This window comes from Camelina sativa, chromosome 1, assembly GCF_000633955.1.
Source record: "Camelina sativa cultivar DH55 chromosome 1, Cs, whole genome shotgun sequence".
Classification (NCBI taxonomy): domain Eukaryota; kingdom Viridiplantae; phylum Streptophyta; class Magnoliopsida; order Brassicales; family Brassicaceae; genus Camelina; species Camelina sativa.
Genome location: NC_025685.1, coordinates 19,275,998 through 19,301,924, shown reverse-complemented (window position 1 = coordinate 19,301,924; position 25,927 = coordinate 19,275,998). Strand labels below are relative to the sequence as shown.

The 25,927-nt window shown below is 38.6% G+C and overlaps 3 protein-coding genes across 3 annotated transcripts; 1 reads left to right on the top strand and 2 right to left on the bottom strand.

The window, feature by feature from the left end:
* LOC104699276 (growth-regulating factor 6-like) lies at positions 7 to 1,212 on the bottom strand. The gene is made up of 3 exons (XM_010414605.2): positions 831 to 1,212; positions 476 to 710; positions 7 to 385 (listed from the first exon to the last, which is right to left on the bottom strand). Exons 1-3 carry the CDS (start codon positions 1,162 to 1,164, stop codon positions 67 to 69), a joined length of 888 nt encoding a protein of 295 aa, XP_010412907.1. The 5' UTR covers positions 1,165 to 1,212; the 3' UTR covers positions 7 to 66.
* On the bottom strand, positions 5,585 to 7,982 carry LOC104699268 (12-oxophytodienoate reductase 3). Its single transcript, XM_010414599.1, has 5 exons — positions 7,871 to 7,982; positions 7,630 to 7,718; positions 7,406 to 7,546; positions 6,603 to 6,733; positions 5,585 to 6,525 (listed from the first exon to the last, which is right to left on the bottom strand). The coding sequence occupies exons 2-5, from the start codon at positions 7,704 to 7,706 to the stop codon at positions 5,702 to 5,704; spliced, it is 1,173 nt and encodes a 390-aa protein (XP_010412901.1). The 5' UTR covers positions 7,707 to 7,718; positions 7,871 to 7,982; the 3' UTR covers positions 5,585 to 5,701.
* LOC104709756 lies at positions 21,096 to 24,153 on the top strand. The gene is made up of 3 exons (XM_010426320.1): positions 21,096 to 22,386; positions 22,450 to 22,722; positions 22,970 to 24,153. The coding sequence occupies exons 1-3, from the start codon at positions 21,096 to 21,098 to the stop codon at positions 24,151 to 24,153; spliced, it is 2,748 nt and encodes a 915-aa protein (XP_010424622.1).

Sequence of the window (25,927 nt, the reverse complement as noted above, 5' to 3'; positions counted from 1 at the left end):
CACACAAAAAACTCCTAATTACTTAGAAAAAGAAACAGAGAAATTTGCATTACCAATAGATGATCATCAAATGAAGAGCGAAGTAGAAACAGAAGACTTAGAAGAAGGCCATTCATCAAGAAACCTATAAAGCCTCTTGCTCCTTTGCTCTTCTTCGTCTTCATCATCATCGCCTCTTTGTTTCAACTTCTCCTCATCAAGCATCAATGGTCTCTCACGCGTCCGCAAGTCAGTACCAAGGATGAAGCAATGTCGATCCGGCTGCTTCTCCCTACATGAGCCTTCATCATCTTCCATCGCTGAGCCAGAGCAGCTTTTGATTGATCCGGAAGGTTCTATGGAGAAGAAATCATCCATGTATCCACTTCTTCTTCTTCTACTTACCCTTCAAACATTGTTTTTTTTTTCAGAGGAAAAGGGTCAATTTTTGTGTTGCCATTAAGAGTAAAACAGAGGAGGAAGGCGAGTTTGAAACCTGGAAGAAGAGAGAGAAGACTCGAGAAAGAGATTTGGCGTGAGTTGAGGAGTAAGTGGAAGAGGCTTTCTTGAGGATGAACGGTTCTTGCCTCTGTGCATATGCCTCTCACAGTACTTGGAGTCAGGAAAAGCTTCTTTGGAGCATCTCCATTTCTTGCCATCAGTTCTTCTACATCTTCCTGGCTCTGCATCTATCTTTCGTCCCATTCCCATCTCGTACACGTTCCACCCAACTACCAAACTCAAACTCATTACATCAGCACCAAACCGTAAAGATACTAGAATTGATAACTCTCATATAACAAGAAACCATCATACAATTCAAAATAAAGAAGATAAAAAAGGTTGCTTACAGTGTGGAGAAAGAGTGGGAGAGAAGAAGCTTGACGGTGAAGGGGAAGAAGAAGAAGAAGAAGAAGAAGAAGAGAAGAGAAAAGGTCTTTTGATGAGGAAAAGAAGATGAGGTGGAACTGGAACATTTGCAGCTAAGTACTTGAACACAAGAGCTTGGTTTTCAAGCTCTTCCCACTGTGACTTTGTGAATGGAATCCTAGTTGTCATGAAGAGAGAGAGAGAGAGATATGAAAAAGAAGAAGAAGAAGAAGAAAGATTAAAGATTGGGGTTGTATTGGAAAATTGAAAGTGTAAGAGAGTAGTAGGTATGTTTTTATTGATAAAGTTGTCCATTGGTCACCTGCAGTCTGCAGAATCTCTGTGCTTCATGTCCTCTTCTTGTTTATTATTCCTTTTTATTTTTTTCTTTTAAATTTCTTTTCACCTTAGTTTTGGTTCCATCTTAAGCACCATTTCAGGTTTTTTTTTTCCCTTTCTTAAAGCTAGATTTTGTGACAAGGGGCATGTGTATGTATGTAACTTAAGTTTATCTCTTCCCATGAATTAATCTATTATGTATTATATTCAGATGTTTTGTAACTTTGGATTTTGTTACGAGAAACTTTTTATTGAAACACGAGAAAATTGGTAACGGAAACGAGAATCTAACAAGTTATGAACCTAAGCGGCAAAAAGTGTAGCAAGATATAAAATTAGAAATAATTAGGAAAAATTCTTTTTTTTTTAAATGGCATTTGTAGATTTTATCATTTTGATTTATATACTTAAGATTTGTTCGTTTTAAAGTTTTGTTTTTTTTTTAACAAATTACATATAATGTTTTGGATTTTCTTGGTTCCATTCTTTAGGGTTTATAGTATTTATTATTAAATATGTATTTTATAAAAAAAAATCACAAAAATATAGTTTTTTCAGGTAGGCAAAATTGACAATTTTTACAAAGGCATTAAGCAAATGACAAATCTAAAATTTTGTGGGAAACAAAATGGCAATTTCAGCAGTAACCCATAAGATTAATTAGAAATAAGTTCTAATATTGGATTGTATTGATTTCGTTTTTGTGTCTTAACTTATATACCTCAAAACTTTATAAAATAGGTGAGAAAGAAAACAAGATTAAAAGAAATTACTTCTTTGTGAAAGTTGTAATAAGTTTATAAATTAATTAATATTGTCTTAAGTTTATGTATATCGTGTAATGGAACTAGATATCCTTTGGTTAGGACTTAGGAAGAGGACTCGTGGTACTTGAAAACACATAGACAGTTATAAAATTAAGTGTACACGGTCCACTTGTGTTAAATAATTTATGAGAAAATTTTAAGAAAAAAAAGTATGTGAGAGTGAGAGAGAGAGAGAGAGGTGGATGAGTCAGAGAGCAAATAATGAGTGAGTCTGCAAACTCTGATAACTTCTGCACCCTCTGCGACTCTTCCCTTTCACAGCTCTCACTCACTCCCATACACACCCATCACTACACTCATGCCACATCTCTTTCTCCAATTTTTGTAGTTTTGAGTTTTTCTAAATACCATTTTAGTTATCCAGAAATAAAGCATACTAGATAAACAACCTTCACTATATACAGAGTAAAATAATTATTAAATAATTTTAATTTTAATTTTATTAAAAAAAATCTATTATACTTATTGAAAAAATATTATTTGAAATTTTAAAAATTTTCTGTAGTATATATATTTTTAGTTTTATTTGAATATATAAAATGTTTATATAATAATTAAAATTTAACTCGTATAAATCATTAAAATATCAATTTTCTATTATCACACCATAAAGACCGAAAGTTCTTATAATTTATTCTAAAGATTTTATGAAAATATAATTAAGTTATATAATTAAGTTAGAAATATAATATAAAAATTTAATTTTGGGTGTTATTTTTTTTTAGTATAACGCCCGTGTCCCAAAAAAAATATGAAATATTGGAGTTTACATCGAGAGTTGGAGTGGAGTCGGTTTAGTTTCCGGTTGGTTTACTAAGCTGATCGATTTATTAATTAAATCAAAATATGGTTTAATTAATTCTGGTTTAGTTAAATCACACTTTAATATAATTAAACCAAAACCCCTTTTTGTTATTAAGAGGACGCCTCCTTCCTTTTTGTGATTGTCGACACTGGTCGCTCAGAGAAAGAGAGAGCTCTTGGTCGATTTGTTGTGAAGGAGAAGGAGAAAGAAATCAACAAAGCTTTGTGTTAGAGAGAAGCAGAAGGAACCGAATCGTTAGGGTTTGGGAGGAAACAGTTTCGACATATCAAATCGTTGTCAAAGGTAACAAAATGTGGTAGAGTTATTCTCAAGCCTTTCATCGTCATTCTCCTTTTAAAACAAGTTGATTTGGATTTAAACTTATTGGCAGTTTCGTGAGACAGGTTTTCTTATACGCGAGTTGGGACCATCAGGGATTGTAACTGAGATCGTGGTCTCGTCTGATTTCTGATCGACACGAGATTTTGTGGGAAGCTTCGTGACGTCTATGGCTAGCTTTTCACCGGAGAGATTTGATAGTTAACGGTTGGTTTTTATTTTAGGGTTTTGTCTTTGAGACTATTCTTTTATGATGTTTCTGTCTAGTTTTGCTATAAAGTCGTTTTTGGTTGTGTGGCTTGTTGTAGGGCGTTGTTGGGCTGTTGCAGATGTTAGGAGAGTCTCAACTGGTTGTATTTGTTGTTATAATCAGTTTGATAAGGTGAGTGAGTGACCATGAGCTGATCTAAGCGATTAGATGTTTGATTGTGTTTTGTTTTTTTTGGTGTTGTTTGCTTTTGTGCTTGTATGTGGATGTTTGCTGTGAGTTTATGTGGCCTTTGGCGTTGGTTTCAACATCTTGGAGTCGAGAAGAGACGGAGGAGATTGTGAGAAGCGTTGCAACGCACGACTGCATTGATCGATGCAAGGTGTGCATTGGTCGATGCAAGGTGTGCATTGGTCGATGCAATTAGGGATTTGACGGAGACGTTTGGGATTGCAGTCGATGCAAGGAGTGCATCGATCTATGCAGTTAGGGATTTGGAGGATTTATCGATCGACGCAAGGATGTTGCATCGGTCGATGCAAGGATGTTGCATCGGTCGACGCAAGGATGTTGCATCGGTCGACGCAAGGATGTTGCATCGATCGACGCAAGGTGTGCGTCGGTTGATACAAGTGCGTAGAGTCAACGCGCTTGTTCAGAGTTGTCTGGTTTGCTTGTTTTCCTTTGTGTATTGTTTGTGATTGTTTGTTCGCTTTTGTGTATAACCTAATAGATGGGAGGATCGCCTCACAAAGTATTTATGATAATACTCACGCATCTCATTTGTGTTGTGGTGCAGGTAAAGGCAAAGTGTGATCGTGGAATCAAGCAATGAAAAGGCGGATGTTTTAGAGACTCGATTGTTTTTTTCTATGATGCTGATAGGTTGCTAGAATGGAATGTAGTGATCTAGAACGGATGTTTAGGTTGCTGGTTCCTTGTTCTATGATTTGATTTATGTTATTAGCATTATTGGTTAGATGTTATTTTTTTTATTCGTTATTGGTTATTTAATTAATTGGTTTAATGTTGGTTATTTCTACTGTTTGGTATGATTAGGGGTTAAGTTGTTAGTGAGTTTGGGATAACTAGTTTAATATTAAATTGAAAACAAAAAAATGTCGGATCGTTTCAGAAAATAATATAATTTTTAAAAGTATCATTTAATTAAATCCTCTAAAGATGAAATCATTAGTATGAAATCTAGCATAGTAAATTAAATTGATGAGTGAAAAAAAAAACCAAAAACATAGAAATTATCCTTGTGGTTTTAAAAAATCTTTAGATTGAAATTCATATAATTTTATAAGAAAACTAATTTAGTTTGTCACTTCAAAAATAATATGAATTTGAATTATTATGTGTGAGTGTTGTGTTTATATCAACAAACAACCAAAACATTTGTAAGTTTAAATTTTGATTAGGCCACTTGGTATTCCTTTTCTTTTAAGTCAAAACAAATTAAAATATTTATTTGTAATTAACTCATATTTAAAATCATGTATAATTCTAAATTTAACTCAAATGTAACTTCTATCTAAGAATTTTACATTCATTCTTCCCACTAATTTATTTATCTTTCAAGAGAAAATAGTTTTGGTTAAATTTTAATATTTTATTATTATTTTTGGTTAGATAAACTTATAGTCACACACACAAACATATATATATATATATGTATGTATCTTCTATTTATATTGCTTTAAACTTTGAAATGAGGAATATTTTGTAAAAAAATACTTTTATATATAGTTATTTTTTGATTATTTTATTTGATTCAATTTTACTATACTACAATTTTATGTTTGCAATGACACTAAGAAAAACTCTTTAAAACAATTAGCCTCTAGAAAACATGATAAACATAGATTCACTCATATTAGGAAAAATTTTAAATATATATTACTAGTTATATTAATATAGCTTATCAATTTGGTAATAATTTTTTTTGTAGTATTTGTTAATTTTTGTTCTATAGAACATTTTATATATTTTAATTTTTGTATAATATATAACAATACTTAAAAATGTTGCCAAAAGTGTAGGGTTTAACTTGCACATCATTGCTATAAGAAATTTTGAGATTCATATTGTAGAAGAATTTTTTTTTGTCTGATTATGTTATTGTTAATAGAAAAAAGAAAAATATTTTATTTTTAGAAGTTTCAAAAATATAATAATAAATATTATGTATGCAACTCGTATTGCGTGTTCTAATTAAGCTTTTTCATTAAATCAAATAGAGACTATCTGGTATATTAAAATTCGAAATGTTACACATGTCATCTTACATAATACAATATATTGTTCTCTTTACAACATCGATAATAAAACTCAGAGGCGGGAAAAAGGAGCCAAGAAAGGATAATCCGTGTAACCAACGACTGGATCTTGAGTGTAAAACGTCTTCCGATTATATTTATTCAACTTTCCATCAATCTTGAACCGCGAAACCAAATCCGGGTTTGCAATAAACAGCCTGCCATATGAAACCAAATCCGCAGCACCTTGTTGAATAGCTTGCATGCCTAGTTCCTTGTTGAATCCTCCACTAGACATAAAGGTTCCATTGTAAGCCGTTCGTAAGCTCTTCATTAGCTTAGCTTCTTCCTCATCACTGCCTTGCCTTCCAGACTCAGTTTGGCCGTAGGCGTGGTAGCGAGGTTGTGTTACATGAAGGTAAGCGAGCTTCGAGCCATTAGCTACTTGTAACTTATTGAGTAAATCAACAACGGCTAGCCCGAGGGATAACGGGTCAGAATCAGTTGCGTCCATGTGGTCTATTGCCGGAGAGACCCTCACGGCAACTTTACTAGCTCCTATGGCTGAAACCACACCTTCCACTACTTCTTGTAAGAATCTACAACGGTTTGCAATGGAGCCTCCGTATTGGTCAGTACGGTCATTGATCCCATCTTTCAAAAATTGATCAATGAGGTAACCATGCGCCCCGTGGATCTCAATCCCGTCGAAACCAGCTCGGATCGCATTAAGAGCAGAGCGGCTATAATCCTCCACCACTTGACGTACCTCGGAAGCTTCTAATGCTCGGGGTTTCGGGTATTTCCCGTGTGACCCATCAGGCAAAAGAACTCGCCACCTTTCGGAGATGGGTGTGTTTGTTGACGATATTGGCGACCCTCCATTAACTTGATACACTGTACAAAACCTCAAAATGTTATAATTACCCTATTCCTTAAAAAATTAGGAGTGGTTAATGAGTAGAGATATAAACCTGGATGAGAAGCACGTCCAACATGCCATAACTGACAGAAGATGAAACCTCCCTTAGCGTGAACTGCTTCCACAACTTGCTTCCATGCCTCTACTTGTTCATCCGAATAGATTCCAGGCACATGTGGGAACCTACAAAATTTTATTTGTATCAGTTTTGTTCCTTACAACAACATTACAAGGTTCATTCCTTGCAACATTATATATATCAGTTATTGTTTTAAGAGATACAAAGAAACATTTGCTCTTTGAATATGTTCATATATAACATGATTCTTTTTATTTGCTTCTCTTTATATGTGGCTGATAGATCTAAAAATCTCCTTTCTTAATCACGCCACACAACTATTGGTGGGTCCTGTCACTCACACATAACTTGTAATGACATGTCAAAATAATTCAAAAGGCACACGTTTCTTTTATAGTGGAAAAACTGATAAATGATATCCTTTAAAAGCGAGACAAGCAAAAGTCATTAAAATAGAGATCATAGTATACTAAAAGATCACAGAGTTCTAATCCAAAACCAGATCCTTTTTATTTTACGTGTAGAATTATTACACTACTAATATGATAAAACAAATCAAATACCAAAAAAACAAATAAAAATAATATGAGTTGATTTAATATTATAATAACAATCAGATTGTTTTCTAAACTACAACATAAACTAATGTTATCGAACAGTACAGTTAGTTGACGTCATCTCATAGATAGTTGACGTTATCTCGTCGTTGACGGTACATAAGTTTTGGTCTTAAAATTAATAAGAAAGAAAAGGAAAGATTGAAAAGACGAGCTTACCCTGCAGATCCGGGAGAGACCATAGTGCCTTCGGTGATGAGAAAGCCGCCGGGAGTGGTGCGTTGAGCATAATACTCCGCCAACGCCGCATTTGGAACTCCGTTCAACGCCCTGCACCGCGTCATCGGCGCCAGAACCACTCTGAAAACGCAAACGCAATCGTGTGATGAGATTACAACAAACACTTAAATAGACCATCAAAAAATCAATTCAGCTGAACTCACCGATGAGAGAGATCGAATCTTCCCATCTTGTAAGAAGAGAAAAGAGTCTCGTTGGAGTTCCCTTGTGCCGCCGTCATGTCTCCGCCGATCTGGGAGAAGAAGAGGCCAATAAGGATTACAATTTTTTTTTAAAAGACAAAATCAGATCTGAGAAATCAACGGTTAACCAAAAAAAAAAAACATTCATTACACAATAAGGACAAAAACACAAAACTAAAACAAAGTCTCTTAAGGAGTTTACCGTTTTGTGTGTTGTTTATTTGGAAATTGAAAGTTTGGAGTGGATGGATGTATTATATTGTTGTGTTGCTAAATTTTATACCCAAAAAAAAGTTGTGGGTGATGATGGACTGGGGGAGGAACGTTCTACGCATCTTTTAGACCGAACCGACCATTACTTTCACGTGCTTATTTATTTTTATGATAAATTTGGTCCGCGTGAGATATTTATTTCTTCCTATATTTGCTTCGTGAAATTAAAATATCAGTCCCATTGGTGGATATGTAGGGGAAAAAAATCCAAAAAATAGGCATCTACTTTTTTAGATGTTAAATTTTTCGATTTATTTATTAAAAAATACATCTCATTTAAATATACTTTATTTTGTTCGTGGAATGAAACATGAATTTTTTTTTTTTTTGAAACATGAAACTTAACGATCATTATGAAATTATTAATATTGTGAAATTTTAAACCTACGTGTGTAAGCCATATTTAAATCATTACACAATATTTAGGGGATATATTCAAGTTGACATTTTAAATGATTTGTATAAAATTTACAAATCCTATGTTATTCAATCATGAATTTTAAAAAATCTATTAAAATTTACTTTTATTGAACTGATGATTTAAAAATCTACTTTAAAATCTATTGTTATTGAACTGATTATTTAAAAATCTACTTTAAAATCCACTGTTATTCAAAAAAGTTTGTGAATTTGGATTTGGATTTTAATGACTTTTAGGAATTTTGGAAGATTTTAGAGTCTTTGTTTAGTTAAAAATACAGAAATCCAAATCTCATGTTTTTATGTGGGATTTGAAAGAATTTTACAGAAAATCATATCTACTTCCTTAAAATCTATCAAAATTTCAAATTTCTTAAATCCCATCAAATTCTCCAAAATCATGGTTTTAATACACCCCCTTAGACAATTTATCTTGCAGGGTGGTCAAACGTGGATAATTTAGTTCTCTTCGAGCATTTTGTAGTCAGATGTGTAAATGTTTAATGTAATGGATGATTTTATTGAGTAAAATCGAGTACTGATATATATATATACACATAGGGATATTTCTAGACTATTTTAATGTAAGTAATTACAGAATCTTATTTACATAATTAGAAGATATGATTGATTCTGAATACATAATTAGAAAATATGATTGATTCTGAATATGTGATTGAATAAATCGTGTACATATCATGATTGATCTTTAATACGCCCATTCAAGATAGAGGGACTCGGTGTAACTCCAATCTTGCTAAACATATGAAGAAACGATACACGGGACAAGGGTTTGGTTAACGCATCTACCAGTTGATCCTTGGTGGAGACATGTACAACACAAAGAGCTCCAGACTGAACCTGACCACATATGAAGTGGTAACCAAAGCTATTTGTTTCATCCTCGAGTGGAACACCATATTTGCACATAGATATGTGGCTCCCATATTATCACAATATATTATTGGAATCGTTGATAAAGCAATGCCAAGTTCTTGAAGTAACGAACATATCCAGGTGAGCTCCGAAGAGGTGTTAGCGATCGAACAATACTCTGCCTCTGTGGAAGAATGCACCACACCCTTCTGCTTTTTAGATGACCATGATATCAGATTGTGACTAAGGTAGACAACATATGCATTGGTGGAGACATAATCATCTGAATCTCCTGCCCAATCTGAATCTGAATATGCATTGAGAGTGTTAGGGTTATTCCACTTAAGGAAAATGCCATGCGTGTATGTGCCCCGTAGATACCGGAGAACCCATTTAACCGCCTGCCAATGAGTTGATGTAGGAGCATGCATGAACTGTGACAAACGATTGAATGCATATGAAATATCCGGACGAGTGAACACCAACTACTGAAGACTGCCAACCGTGCTCCGATATTCAGTGGGGTCTGAGAGTCGAGTGCCCAAGTAACGAGTAAGTTTTGGTGTGATCGCCATTGGTGTAGAGACCGATTTAGCCTGTAACATGTTGGTGCGCCCTAGAAGATCAACTATATATTTGCGTTGATTGAGATGTAAACCTGTGACCGTAAGCGTAGCTTCAATTCCCAGAAAATAAGACAAGTCTTCTTGAGCTTTGACGGAGGATCTGGTGGCCAAGGCATCAAGGGTGCGAGTGAGAAGAAAATTGTCATTACCTATGACAATAATATCATCCACGTATACTAACATGTAAACAATGGACCAGCCTTAACGCGAGATAAATAATGATGTCTCAGCCATGGAGTTGGAAAAGCCGATTGCTAGAAGATATGTCCGCAACTCAGAGTACCAGGCTCGAGGTGCTTGTTTGAGCCCATAGATGTCCTTTCGTAGTTCACACACATAATGAGGTCTGTATTTATCAATAAAACCAAGAGATTGGGCCATATATACCTGATCAGTTAGCGTACCTTGCAAGAAAGCGTTGTTGACATCCAATTGACGAATCAGCCAGCCACAATAACCAGCAACATTAAGAACAACCCTGATCATCATTGTCTTGATAACATGACTAAAGGTCTCTGCATAGTCAATACCAGGCTGTTGGTTGTATCCCTTGGCAACTAAACGAGCTTTGTACCGGTTGATCGAACCATCCGCATTAAACTTGGTCATAAAGATCCAACGACAGCCAACAATGGTGACATTATTCGGAGGTGGAGGAACAAGATCCAAAGTATGCTCACAAATTTAGGCATTGATTTCTTCCCTGCAAGCGCGCCTCCACTGGTCATCTTTGACTGCTTGAATGGCCGTACGAGGTTCGGATGTAGGAGACGAGGCAATGATAGCCGTGAGTAGATATCGCTTGTTTGGTTTGGCAATACCACTCTTGGAACGAGTGGACATGGAATGAGTGTTCGCCGGATTTGGTGGAGGCACCGGCTTTATTGGCAGGGGTTGAACGGAGGCGGAGGTGGAAGATGAAGTAGTATCACCCGATCGAGAAACTGATTGGTTTGTGGTTTGTGTATTTGGGCTTAAGTTTTCTTGTTGGATTATATTCCGTTTGGGCCTGGTGAGGGTTATTCGGATGTTGGAATGATTTGGGAGGAGGTTTGTTGGACTGGGTCATGGGTTGCGGCCCATTTTGAGTAGGAGCAGTGGGCTCAGAGGAAGATGGGGGAAGACGAAGAGGAAGAAGAGAGGGAATCGTGAGAACTTACTTGAGAGGATGTCAATTGTGGGGAACAAGAGGCATCAAAGGTAGCAGAGGCCGTCGTGGAGGGTGAGGTGAGCACCGGCGAGAGTGGTGCTTGTGGAGGAGTAAGAGGTTGTGATGGAATTGACGGCAGATGAGGGTGAAGGACCTCGCCCGGGGAGAATGAATGTATGAGTGGAGAAGCAGAATCCGATGACATCATGGGATCAGTGGAGTTCAGTGACACCGAAAATCTTGATGGTGCTTTGAACGGGAATTTATCTTCAAGAAATTTCACATGTCAATCTGACCATAATCAATTTCAAGGCAATAGTAAGCACTCTATGTTTGTGAGTATCCAAGAAAAGCACACTGTTTGGACCTTATTTCAAGCTTATGAGAAGCATATGGATGCAACCAAGGAAAGCAGGCACAACCAAAGATTCATAGTTTTTGATAATTTGGCGTGTTGTTGAACAATCGTTGATACGGAGAGATATTGTGAAGGACTGGCGTCGGTAAGCGATTAATAAGATACACTGTTGTTGCAAATGCATAGGACCAGTACTTGGTAGGCATGGAAGCACGAGACAAGAGTGTGAGACCTGTTTCAACAATGTGGTGATGCTTGCGCTCCGAGATACCATTATGCTCCGGTGTGTGAAGTGGCGTCGTATAATGCGTAATACCATGAGACGATAAGTAGCTTCGTAAGGCAATGCACTCACCTCCATTATCAAAAAAAAATTCTTTTCTCAGAGATCATATATGGATGTGATACCATGTAAATGTTTAATGTAATGGATGATTTTATTGAGTACAATGGAGTACCTATATATACACACAGATATATTTCTAGACTATTCTAATGTAAGTAATTATAGAATCTTATTTACATAATTAGAAGATATGATTGATTCTGAATATGTGATTGAATAAATCATGTATCATGATTAGAAGATATGATTGATTCTGAATATGTGATTGAATAAATCATGTATCATGATTGATCCTTAATAAGATGGAGTTTCTCTTGAAATGGAAAAGCTCTACTACTTTTGTTATCAAAGTTTTTTCTATTTAAACCGAAATGAATTTCACAATTCTACAAAATCGGTATGCCTTTTGATTTGAAAAAGATTTTATACTTTAATGATGGTGACAAATCGAGTCGGAGTGAAGAAAAAATAACTTTTTTTTGGAGCTGCAGCAGAATAGTTTTGTCGCTACACTTGGTCGATGTAATTTTGGATGAAATTTTTGGTCAAGCTTCTTCTGCGCTTCAGATTGATACGTTTCCAATAAATTGGCCATAACTGTTGAATGATCTTAGACCACCACTAATAAAAAAGCTAACTCAATATCCTATGTTTTGTCTAAATTTGAGCTTGATCCTATCATGAGAAGGCCTTCGTTCGAATCAATTTTTATAGAACTTAACTACTTATTCGACATTATCCTCTTTTTTGTTAATCAAAAGATGTGTCCTCCAATATGTAGACATCAAATGAACAAAAAAAAACAGAAACCTAAATAAAACATACAAAGCCAAAAACACACAAATATACTACAAGACTTCATTTTTCTTGCGATATAAATATATGCTATAAGACTTCTAAAGTACAAGAAAATCAATTGGGACACTGAATGGAACCAAGCATAATAAAAACACCACTGAATACAAAAAAATAGTAAAAATAAATGTAAACCGGAAATATGAATGAATATAGTTAACTCTAGAGGTAGGTATAAGGAGATAAGAAAATGATTAATCATATATGATTTGAGAGTTTGCATGCTTTCTATACTTGGATATTTTTTTTGGAGAATCCCAATCTCATTTTATCAAAATTTTGGTACAAACTGTTCATTTAAAATGAAAGAAAAAGAATCAAAGGTATCTAACAAAGTTGAGATATTACGGATAATGTTTTTAAGTAATCATAAATCATAAGGAATGGTAGGAAGCTCATGTACTTCCTCAATATCCTTACATATAAATAGATATTAGGGAGTATTACTGAAACGACCACACCCGGATTTCTAATTCTCACACAGAATCCATGGGAAACGAACTCACCGGAACCCCATACACAACCGGTGTAGAAATCTCTTCTTACAAAAAATTTCCATAAATACACCAAACCCCACCTCATCTAGTTACAGAATCTCACAACCAACCATCCCGACCGACCGAGTAACAAGAAAGGTGGGCTTAATATTACATTCCCTCCAGCCATGGCTAACACTTTTCCACGAATACTCCGATTTACAAACAACTTCTCCAGTGTCGATTGACACCTCCACCTGGTGCCGATATTCACCCATCGCACCAACTGCGATCTAACACACATGGTGTGGATCAACACTCTCCTAGTGTTGGTCGACAATCTCCTAGTGTTTGTCGACATTGATGCCCACGACATCTCCTCATTCAAACTTTTTTCATCCAAACCTAAGTCCACCCGTTCTCCTACGACCCGAAACCACAATAACATGCTGGTATCGACTGAAATCACCTTGGTGTCGCTCTACACTCCAACCATCCCTACCGACTGAGTAACAAGAAAGTTGGGATGGAATATTTGATTCCCTCAGCCATGGCTAACTCTTTCCCACGAATACTCCAATTCACAAAAAACTTCTCCAGTTTCGATTGACACCTCTACTTGGTACCGATCTTCACCTATCGCACCAGCTGCGATCCAACACACATGGTATCAATCGACACTCTCCTAGTGTTAGTCGACACTGATGCCTATGACATCACCTCAATCAAACTTTTCTCATCCAAACCTAACTCCACTCGTTCTCTTACGACCTGAAACCACAATAACATGCTGGTGTCAACCGAAAACACCTTGGTGTCGCTCTACGCCCCAACCTTACCACAAAACCGTCTATGCCAGACCACAATATAAACACTTGAATAAATCCCAAACCAACCGTTCATTTCACAAACCCACTGTTGGATATAGAGCTTTTAGCACCGTGAAGCTCCCCACCAAATTTTCAGTAAAATCGGATTATGTTTCAGCCCCAAACGTTGCCCTTAAGTAACCTTCATGAACCAGTCCACATTGTCCGTATTTCGGTGTTGGTGTCAACCAAAACCACTATGGTGTCTATCAAAACAACACCTGAAGTATGACCCATAGTCGATTTTAAGTGCCTCTCATCCACCAAACCCTAATTGAAAGACCCCGACATGGACGTCCCAGCGTCCGTGATCACGGCTTCTGTTCGGCCCCATTCCCGGCCGAACATCCATTGATTTCACACGTTTACTTAGCTTTGGCTTGCGGTCTTGCTTTGTAAACCTTATACGCAACAGAATGTAACTTTACCCTTGACCCATCTCTTTGTCACTTAACCAAACAACCAACCTACCCCATAGGCTTAGCACATTAGAGATGGGACTTATAGTCCATTTGGTTCACAGTGATCGATTGCGCTATTGGCTTCCCGAATCACTCATGTCCCCGAAGCTTAGCACTGGACGTACCGTTAGTTGACCCATCAGTCATACCATTGAACTCCATCGACTTACCGGTCTTGGTATTAGAGCCAGGTCTGATCGAACGATCCAATCCAATAATTTAACTGCTGATCATCCACCGACCAGACCGATACTTCCGAACGACTTGTCAACAACCCGACCGATAAATCTAACCTACGGTTAATATCGTTGATCATTTGATCACCTGATCCGACTAGCGATTGAATCACCGGTTAACCCTCGATCGATCTATCCATTGGCGCAGATCGTTGATGACCTTTTGATCAGTTCGACGCTATGATTGAACCGTCGATCATCCTTTGACAAGTTCGAGTCCATGATCGAACCGTAACTTATCCTTCGATCAGGTCGGCCTGATTGCCGAAACGTCGCTTGTTTCATCATACCTTCGATAGAGAGGTAGCATGCGCATCAGTTCGGACGAGTATCGAAGTACTCGCCGAGCCGCACCCTCTTTTCTTCTTAGGAAAAGATGAACAATTGGATGGATGATGGTGTGTTGAATGGGCTGGGAGTCCATCCCTTATATAGGACCGCAATGGGTGTGTTCCATGAAAGGACACGCCCATTCCTCGCCCCTTTTCGATGGGTCGCGTCTATTTGAAGAGTCACACCCTTTCGATGGTGACTACCAAGCTACCACACTCCTCCAGCTCGAGTGTAAGCTGACCGGACCACCCAGCTGGGTCAACACCGGATCAGTTCACTGAGCTACGTTGAGCTGTCGGCCAGCTCGTCCAACTGAGCTAGTCAGCATTCCAGCTGGTGTAGCTCAGCTCAGCTGACCTAGCTTGTTCATCGAGCTCGTTGAGCTCATTTAGCTCACCTTGGTGTCGCTCTACACTCCAACCATCCCTAGACACCTCTCCCTGGTACCGATTTTGACCTATCGCACCAGGTGCGATCCAACACACATGTTTTCGATCGACACTCTTCTAGTGTCGGTCGACACTGATGCTACGACATCACCTCAGTCAAAATTTTCTCATCCAAACCTAACTCCACTCGTTCTCCTATGACCCGAAACCACAATAACATGCTGGTGTCAACCGAAAACACCTTGGTGTCGCTCTACGCCCCAATCTTACCACAAAACCGTCTATGCCAGACCGCAATATAAACACTTGAATAAATCCTAAACCAACCATTCATTTCACAAACCCACCGTTGGATATGGAGCTTGTAGCACCATGAAGCTCCCCACCAAATTTCAGTCAAAACGGACTTCGTTTCATCCTCTAAACGTTGGCCTGAAGAAACCATCATGGACCAGTCCACATTGTCCGTATATGGGTGTTGGTGTCAACCGAAACCACTATGGTGTCGATCGAAATAACACCTGAAATACGACCCGTAGTCAATTTTAAGCGCCTCTCGTCCACCAAAACCTAACTCCACGACCAATACGTTTTCCCCAACAATTAAGCACATACCAATGTATTTACAAGGACAACAACCATAAATACAACACATGGATTCTTCTCAAACCATCTTACCCATCACAAAACCACCACAATCATCCCAAAACCCTAGATAAGCCTAACGTCAACCAGTTACCTTGGATTAGGGATGAATCTGAGACAAGAGCAACACCTCACTACTAGCAGAGCTTCCCCTTCCTCCTTTGTGCCATAACATCACCACTCCCCTTCATTCCCATCCCCAAAACCATCTCCTCACCTCCCTAACATCTATAGATTCCCAAATATCTCTTCTCCTCTGTAGGGCAAGAAAACGATTGGGGGAAGGAACCCCTGACATGAAGAGAGCATTATTTTATAGGGAAAGTTTAGAATTTCTCTAACATCGCTAAACCACATTAGACCAGAGATTAACCAAACCGTAACCTTTAAACTGTTTGGTGTCGAGCGACACCCCCTTGGTTTAGTCGACACCAAGCTCCAAAACCGGAACTCGGTTCACGGGCGATACAATTCTCCCCTTCTAATAATAGATTCGTCCTCGAATATGACAACACCGCAATCAACTGCAAAACATTTCCACTATCGCAACGGTTCACACCACAACCCAACCCAACAGTCCACAACACTCTGACCCCACTGGCTAGTACAACAAAAATTGGAGACCACTCCCAACCTCCGAGGTCTACATCTTGTCACTATCGTGGTTTGCATAAAACATTGCAATGTCTTACCAACTACCATATTTCCTCACTGGAATATCAACACAACCATGACCACTCATCAGGTTAACCTCTTAACATCCCAGCTACTCTGGGTGTTTACACATGCCTTATCTCTAAATGGAATAGTTCTAACTTATCATAAAAATTTCCTATTTCCAGAACCGCATAATCATTAGACTCCAACACAGACCAAAAATCCATAAGAACTAATCATCTTATTAAATCCTCTCCCACCAGCATTATCAGAAAATTCGCAATATGGTCAATTGGGCCTGAGCAACCTGCTGCCACACTCACAAGACCAATTGAATAGAAACCCACACTAGCCACACTCTCACACCCCCTCTTAAGCTGCATGAAATTCCTGTCCTGCTATCCTAAGGTACTTAAAACCATTCCGATGAAGTAAGTTCCCAACTTAACTTCACGAACACCGTTCTCAGATGACCTTATCCGAACAATTTCTTTCTCACTTGTCACATCTGGATCAAATATCTCAACAACTCCTCTATGAATTTTCGTAGCATTTAACGAATCTAAACGACCTAAACAAGTCTATAACCATTATAGAGTCTGTCCTAGAACCGTATACGCTCTAATATCAAACTGAGATGATCGCACCCGGATTCTTATTCCTCACACAGGATCCACGAGAAACGATCTCACCGGAACCCCATAATTCCAACAAGAAAACCAGCATAGAAATCACTCTTTACAAGAACTCCTACAAGTACACCAAACCCCACCTCATCTAGTTACTGAATCGCACAATCAACCACTCCTAGCGACCGAGTAACAAGAAAGGTGGGCTGGAATAATTGATTTCGTCCAGCCACGGAAAACACTTCCCCAGGAATACTCCAATTCACAAACAACTTCTCCAGTTTCAATCGACACCTCCATCTAGTGTTGATCTTCACCCATCGCACCACCTGCGATCCAACACACATGGTGTCGATCGACACTCTCCTACTGTCGGCAGACACTGATGCCCACGACATCACCTCATTCAAAAATCTCACATCCAAACCTAACTCCAGCGATCTGAAACCACAACAACATGCTGATGTTGACGGACACCACCTTGGTGTCGCTCGACACCCCAACCTTACCACAAAATAGTCTATGCCTGACCGTAATAAAAACACTTGACTAAATCAGAAACCAACCGTTCATTTGTAGCACCGCGAAGCTCTCCACCAAATTTCAGCCAAAACGGATTTCGTTTCATCCTCCAAATGTTGCCTCAAAGTAGCCATTCTGGACCATTCTACATTGTCCGTATGTGGGTGTTAGGTCGACCAAATCATCTCTTCACTTTACCTCCCTAACATCCAGAGATCCCTAAATCTCCCTTCTCTTCTTTAGGGCAGGAAAACGACTAGGGGAAGGAACCCCTCACATGAAGACAATGTTCTCTTTTTATAGGGTAAGTGTAGAGTTTCTTTAAAACCGCTAAACCACATTGGACCTGAGATTAACTGAAACTATAACCTTTACACTGTTTGGTGTCGAGCAACATCCCCTTAGTGCCAACTGACACCAAGCTTCAAAACCAGAACTCGGTGCACGCACTTTACAAATACTCACATGGAAATATATTTTTTTCAGGTGCAAGATAAGATATTGGTTGTGGATGCTTAATGTCAATATTATAATTTGTTGAGATAAAAAAAAATTACTATGTGTTATGAAGATTATCTTTAACAAATGGTCCAGTGGTAAAGGGAGAAAAGTCCTGCCACTTAGGATCGAGTAGCATTGGTAACAAATGGTCATGAGTTATCAAAAAACCAAAAAAACTATCTTTAACAAATGATAGATTGCCCATTATTTTTTGTGCATTTAATATTTTCTTGCTTATGAATTTTTTATTTGTGTCTACTTTTTGTGTGTTTTCATTGATTTTGTGATTGTGTTAGCATTTGTTTCTTGAATTTAGATTAAAAGGAGATATTAACCATTTTCTAACCTATAATTATAAACAAATTATTTGTTTAGTTGGATATAATTTTGTTTTTGAACTGAAGTGTATTATAATTTTTTGTTTAGTATTGTGACTCGAACTCGTGGAAAGAGTGTTTTAGTTGGGTATAATTCAATTTATTTTATAAAATCTTATTAATTAGTAATATCAATCTGTACCCCTAGAAAATCTAATAATTAGTTCTTCATTGGTTAAGATTGTTCGTTTGTTTTTCGCTAGTTATTGTTGTTGTTTGATGAGATATTTGATTCGAGTAAATGGTTGGTAATTATAAGGTATTAATTAATGAAATCAAAAAAAAAAATTACTAAATTTTCAATTATGTCTAAATTACTCTTATCTTTTGTATGTTAATAAAACACTTCGATTATTGCTGCACTCGATCCAAGCCATGCCTCGTGAACATGATAAGGTTTACCAGTGCTAAGAAAGTTAACATTGAAGAGGGAGAGTCAACCAACGCTAAGGAAGAGACTCAGAACGAAGGAGAGGGTCTGACTTAAAGAGTCAGAGTCAAAAGCCTTGTTTTCCCTAAGAGGTTTTCAAGGTGAAGAGAAGTCTATTGAAGTGAGCTCACGCCTTTTTCCTTTTATGTTTTTTGTTGCTTTGTGTGGTGAACAAGCCTGCGAGCTTGAGGAGGTGATCGCTATGAGATCTACCTGAGTTTCGTTGTATAACCAATATCTACTTGAAAATCGTTACTTTCTTGTTTCCCTTTTCAGCGATCTTCAATCTAAAAAGCAATTTTGATTTTCCTTTGCCTCTTTTTCTTATTTATGGGTTTGAGTGAGTTTTGTGTAAGTTAAACCTTAACAGAACAATTCTAGCATTCCAGTCTCCTTCCCTGAAAATACAACAATTCAAGTTTCAGTTCCCACTAGAGATAAAGAGGAAAAGAAGTCAAGAAGCAGGATTAAAGATCAATAAAGCAAGTACTTGCAACAGTAGACCAACTCACAACTGAAGGGACAGAGTTGGAGAATTTGTTTTCCGACAGAAGTTGACCAGATTTGATACTCCAAATGCGAGTATAGCAGTCATATCCTCCTGAAACAAACAACACAAGACAAACAAAAATAAGGAAACTCAAATCATCTTATTGAATTCAACATCACAATTCTGTCTTCCGAACATATATGGTTCCCATTTACTACTTGATATAAGAAATTTTTCTGACGGTCGATGTCAAATTTGATACGAGTATGAGAATTTACGTATCCTTCATATGTTTGTATAGCTACCATTAGTTGATCGTATAGCCTGATATATGATAAGAGAAAAGTCTGCTCTTTAGATAATTGGTGGGGCTATATGCAGAAGCTAGAGCTAGTAAGGGTAGTACTCATTGTTCCATCTATGGAGCTTGCCATATATTAAATACTGATCATAAGTTTTCAGCATCTTCAGGCTATAGAGAAGCAATGAGTGAAATAAAGAGTCACAAAAAAAGAAAAAGAAAAAAAAGTAAAGAGAAGTTGCCTACATGGTTTCAATCGTTTCGCAACCATGTAATAGATGAGGGCATGTAGATTAGGTGAGACAGATTTATGTTTCCTTGGAGCTACCAAAAGTAATATATAGTTAGAAATAAGTATCACCATAATTTTTGTGAGGAATTCTCAAGAGAGAGATATGAAAAAGATGTATCTTAGAAGTACCTCGAACCACTGTTTAGTTTATGTGTAGTAGTTTGACCAGCTTTACTCGATGATTGATGATGTCTTATCTTGTGTCTAGTTATCCTTGATCTCTCACGTAGATCAAGAGACACAATGGCTCCATTTTTTAGTCCGCATTGAACAATGTAATTTCCCTGGGAGAAACAAGTAGAAACATCTACTTTGAGGGGATTTTAGAGGTTTTCAGGGACTTAGAAGCATTCTCGGGGCTTAGTATCAGCTTGGAAAAATCAATTTTATTCTTGGCTGGTGTCTCTGCTTCTTCTCGGCATGCTGTCCTGTCTCGGTTTCCTTTTACGAGTGGCTCATTGCCAGTGCCAGTTCATTACTTGGGATTGCCTTTGCTCACCAAGAGGATGTCTCTTGATGATTGTCTCCCTTTGATTGAGAACATAAGGCACCGGATCAGCTCTTGGAAGAGTCATTTCCAATCATCTGCATGTCGTTTGCAATTATTGAGTTTCATGATCTTTAGCCTCACCAATTTTTGGATTTCGGCTTTACGTCTTTTATTGGGCCGATGTATACAAGGCCTCGATAGTTAGCCGACTTGTATAGTTGCTTGGTCAGCAATCTTTGTCTTAGGGTTTACCAAAGTTGTATAAATACCTTGTACAAACCTCGATGAATACACACACAAAATTATTCTATTCTTCTTTACATGGTATCAGAGCATCGATCTTTCTAAACGATTTGAGTTTCTGATTCTTTTAATTATCTTAGTTTCTTTTCTTTGTTCATTGTTTCTTTCTCTCGTTCGGTGAGATGGGGGAAGATGATAAGAAAACTGTTGCGACCAGTGGGTCTGTAGAGAAAGCGGTAGCCGTAACCCCTTACTCTGTGTTCGCGTCCGACAACCTAGGGGCGTTGATCACATCGGTGCAGCTGAAAGGAGATAACTACAATGAGTGGGCTACGGAGATGTTGAACGCACTTCAAGCCAAGAGGAAGACTGGATTCATTGACGGGTCTTTGCCGAAACCACCGGAGGGTCATGCTGATTTGGAATCTTGGCTTAGTGTGAACTCCATGATCGTTGGGTGGCTGCGAACATCGATTGAGCCACGTGTTAGATCAACGGTGACGTTTATCACCGATGCTCACAAGTTGTGGGACAATTTGCGAGAACGTTTCTCAGTTGGGAATAAAGTACGTGTGCATCAACTAATGGCTAAGTTAGCTTCATGTAGACAAGAAGGGCAAGCGGTGATTGATTACTATGGACGGCTTGCCAAGATGTGGGAGGAGCTGCAAACGTATAGGCCACCACCGGCTTGTACGTGTTCTGCGGGAGCAGCATATGAGAAGGAGAGAGAAGATGAAAGAGTTCATCAGCTCGTGATGGGTCTCGACGAGTCGAGATTCGGACATGTGGTGACTGCAATTATTGAGGCTGATGCGTTGCCTGATCTCAGGAAAGTGTACAACAAAGTGATTCGAGAAGAAGATAGGCTGAATTCAGCAAAGGTACGTGAACAACAACATGAAGCTGTTGGATTTCTAGCTCGTCGTGAACAAGGGAGTGGTGATGCAAATACAGCTCGACGTGATTCTCGTGAAGAAAGTAATTTTGGGGGTCAAAGTTTCGGTGGAAACAGAGGACGTGATCGACTCTATTCCAACTGTGGGAGAGCTGGTCATGAGAAGAACTCATGTTGGCAGATTGTAGGATATCCAGAGTGGTTCTCCGAGAGGAATGGTAGAGGAGGACGTGGTTCAAACCGAGGCGGTGGTCGTGGTGGTTTTTCTGGTGGAAGAGGAAGAGGACAAGTTAATATTGCCTATGCAACAAGTGTCAATCCGAATGTTGCGGGTTCTACTAATCTCACTCCAGAACAAATGTTACGTGCGCTTTCTCAGATGTTGAAAGAAAAATCAAGTGGAGGTGGTGACAAATTGATTGGTAAGATATGTGGAGATGTGATTCTTGATAGAGGAGCTTCTCATCACATGACGGGAGATTTGTCTGTTCTTTCAAATCTCAAAGATACATCACCTTATACGATTGGTTTTGCAGATGGAAGTACAACATCATCACGACAAACTGGCGTGTTCCGTTTGTCGGATCGTATTAGTTTATATGATGTTTTATATGTACCAGATTTGAATTGATCTTTAGTCTCGGTATCAAAACTCTTGAAGGATTCTAATTGTTTTGCGTTTTTCACCGACGCGGTGTGTGTTTTACAGGACCGGTTTTCGAGGACGTTGATTGGAGCCGGGAAAGAACGTGATGGAGTTTATTATTTTGCGGATGACAAAACTGCTCGAGTAAACAAGACAGTTCGGAAGGTTGATGAACAGTTGTGGCATCAGCGGTTAGGTCATCCCTCGTTTTCAGTATTAGCTACTATGCCTTTGTTTTCTGGTGTTTCTGTTTCTGCTAGTCCAAGTCCGTGTGACACATGTTTTCGGGCTAAGCAAACTAGAGATTCTTTTTCGGAAAGTATTAATAAAACAAGTGAGTGTTTTGCCTTAATCCATGTTGATGTTTGGGGTCCCTATCGTATCAAAGCGTCTAACGGAGCATCATATTTTTTTGACAATTTTGGATGATTTTTCTCGTAATGTGTGGACATTTTTGCTGTTAGAAAAATCAGAAGTTAAGAGTGTTCTTCAAAATTTTTGTGCTTATTCAGAAAAACAATTTGGTAAGGCGGTTAAAATGGTTCGAAGTGATAATGGAACAGAATTCTTGTGTTTGTCATCTTTCTTCCGAGAAAAGGGTATTGTACATCAAACCACTTGTGTGGGAACACCGCAACAAAATGGTAGAGTGGAAAGAAAGCATCGTCATCTCTTAAATGTTGCAAGATCGTTGTTATTTCAAGCAAATATGCCTACCAAATTTTGGGGAGAAGCGGTATTGACTGCAGCTCATGTTATTAATTTAACACCAACAAAGTTTCTACGTCATAAGTGTCCTCATGAGGTGTTGTTTGGACAACAACCTTCGTATGATGAGCTGAGAGTGTTCGGTTCTTTGTGTTATGCTCACAAACAGATACGAGACAAAGACAAGTTTGTCTCACGAAGTAGAAAATGTGTTTTCGTTGGTTACCCGTACGGTAAGAAAGGCTGGAACTTATACGATTTGGACACAAATGAGTTCTTTGTGTCTCGTCATGTGATATTCAAGGAAACTGAATTTCCTTTCTCTTCTCAGTTGGAATCCGAACCCTCTAGCTGTGTTGTAGACAATTGTGATTTTGATTGGCTTCTTGACGTATCGGGAAATATTGAAAACAAGGGGAGTGTCGTGGGTTCTACGAGTGAGACGGACTCCCCAGACAAAGTTGTCGAAACAGAGGTTCGTGAAGTTAGTCCTGCTGATCTTGATGTTGCAATTCTAGAAGTTGGACCCATTGTGTCGCCTAGAACTTCTCCTGCTAGTGTTGTGAATGATGATCCTAGTACCGTCAAAGCTGAATTAGGACAGGGTAAGCGTACGAAGATACCGTCTGTTCGATTGCAAGATTACATGTTGTATAATACTGTGGCAAGCACTCCATCTAATCACGTTCTTCCCGATCACTCCATCTGCGATTCTCTCGTCACGGTCCAAGGTACTTCACTATACCCACTCACCGATTTTATCACTGATGCACGTTTTTCGACCCGCCACAAAGCTTTTCTTGCAGCGGTTAGTGCATCAGTGGAGCCACGAAGTTACAAAGAGGATATTCAAGACAAACAGTGGACGAATGCTATGGGTAAAGAAGTTGGTGCTCTTGAGGAAACTAACATGTTTAGTTATGTCGATTTACCTCCGGGAAAAGTGGCTCTTGACACAATGTGGGTTTATAATCAAGTTTCACTCTGATGGAAGTATAGAACGGTATAAGGCAAGCCTTGTGGTGCTAGGAAATCGACAAGTTGCGGGTCAAGATTTTGCTGAAACGTTTGCACCGGTGGCAAAAATGACAACTGTTCGAAGTTTGTTACGTCTTGTGGCTGCAAATAATTGGGAAGTGCATCAAATGGACGTCCACAACGCTTTTTTTCACGGTGATCTTCATGAAGAAGTGTATATAAAGCTTCCGCAAGGTTTTACACATCCTGACCCAAATAAAGTGTGTCGCCTCCATAAATCACTTTACGGGCTCCGACAAGCACCTTGCTGTTGGTATGAGAAGCTTTCTACCGCTCTTACTAAAGCCGGATTTGTTCAGTCTTACTCTGATTACTCCTTATTTACCTATACCCGTGGGAGTGTCGAGATTCGTGTTTTAGTTTATGTTGATGATCTTATTGTTTGTGGAAATGATAGTGAGGCAATCCGCAAATTCAAGACATATATGGCCGAGTGTTTCCGTATGAAGGATTTGGGCAAGCTCAAATATTTTTTGGGTATTGAAATAGCCCGTAATGAGGAAGGTTTTATGTTGACACAGAGAAAATATACTTTGGATATAGTACAAGAAACTGGTCTTCTTGGTTTACGGCCAGCTGAAACACCAATGGAGCAGAATCATCACCTTGCTTCGGATACGAGTCCTCTTCTTCCTGAACCAGCTTCGTATCGAAGACTCGTAGGACGACTTATTTATTTGGCTAACACTCGTCCTGATATTTCGTACTCTGTTCACATTTTGTCGCAGTTCATGCAAAAGCCACGTGAAAGGCTTATGGCGGCAGCGTTACGAGTAGTGACATATCTTAAAGGGACGGCAGGGCAAGGTATCTTGCTTAGGTCTCGTTCCGATTTACAACTCTCCGTGTATTGCGATGCTGATTGGGGTACGTGTCCGTTGTCACGAAGATCTTTAACAGCCTATGTTGCGTTGCTTGGTGGGTCTCCGATATCTTGGAAAACTAAGAAACAAAAAGTAGTGTCGCATTCTTCTTGTGAAGCTGAGTATCATGCAATGTCGACTGCTACACGCGAGATATTGTGGTTAAGACAACTCTTTACGGATTTGGGTTTCCCATCATCGACACCGGCTCGCCTGTTCTGTGATAGTAAGTCTGCACTTTATATTGCCGCTAATCCCGTGTTTCACGAAAGAACGAAGCATATCGAGATTGATTGTCATCGGGTACGTGATGCCATTAAAGGTGGAGTTCTCACTACAGCACATGTTGGTACTAAAGAGCAGTTAGCGGATGTTTTAACTAAGGCGTTGGGTAAGCCTCAATTCATTAATCTGATGTCNATACTCTGTTCACATTTTGTCGCAGTTCATGCAAAAGCCACGTGAAAGGCTTATGGCGGCAGCGTTACGAGTAGTGACGTATCTTAAAGGGACGGCAGGGCAAGGTATCTTGCTTAGGTCTCGTTCCGATTTACAACTCTCCGTGTATTGCGATGCTGATTGGGGTACGTGTCCGTTGTCACGAAGATCTTTAACAGCCTATGTTGCGTTGCTTGGTGGGTCTCCGATATCTTGGAAAACTAAGAAACAAAAAGTAGTGTCGCATTCTTCTTGTGAAGCTGAGTATCATGCAATGTCGACTGCTACACGCGAGATATTGTGGTTAAGACAACTCTTTACGGATTTGGGTTTCCCATCATCGACACCGGCTCGCCTGTTCTGTGATAGTAAGTCTGCACTTTATATTGCCGCTAATCCCGTGTTTCACGAAAGAACGAAGCA

What these genes read in the sequence shown, in the direction of transcription:
- LOC104699268 (XM_010414599.1), bottom strand. Translation starts at nt 7,706, where the DNA reads ATGACGGCGGCACAAGGGAACTCCAACGAGACTCTTTTCTCTTCTTAC. An exon ending in GTCTCTCCCGGATCTGCAGG is followed by an intron (nt 6,734 to 7,405) that starts GTAAGCTCGTCT and finishes AAAATTTTGTAG; the next exon opens with GTTCCCACATGTGCCTGGAA. An exon ending in TGGACGTGCTTCTCATCCAG is followed by an intron (nt 6,526 to 6,602) that starts GTTTATATCTCT and finishes GGTTTTGTACAG; the next exon opens with TGTATCAAGTTAATGGAGGG.
- LOC104699276 (XM_010414605.2), bottom strand. Translation starts at nt 1,164, where the DNA reads ATGGACAACTTTATCAATAAAAACATACCTACTACTCTCTTACACTTT. An exon ending in TCCCACTCTTTCTCCACACT is followed by an intron (nt 711 to 830) that starts GTAAGCAACCTT and finishes TGAGTTTGGTAG; the next exon opens with TTGGGTGGAACGTGTACGAG. An exon ending in TCTTCTCTCTCTTCTTCCAG is followed by an intron (nt 386 to 475) that starts GTTTCAAACTCG and finishes CAATGTTTGAAG; the next exon opens with GGTAAGTAGAAGAAGAAGAA.
- LOC104709756 (XM_010426320.1), top strand. Translation starts at nt 21,096, where the DNA reads ATGGGGGAAGATGATAAGAAAACTGTTGCGACCAGTGGGTCTGTAGAG. An exon ending in ACGACAAACTGGCGTGTTCC is followed by an intron (nt 22,387 to 22,449) that starts GTTTGTCGGATC and finishes ATTGATCTTTAG; the next exon opens with TCTCGGTATCAAAACTCTTG. An exon ending in TTCTGTTTCTGCTAGTCCAA is followed by an intron (nt 22,723 to 22,969) that starts GTCCGTGTGACA and finishes GTGCTTATTCAG; the next exon opens with AAAAACAATTTGGTAAGGCG.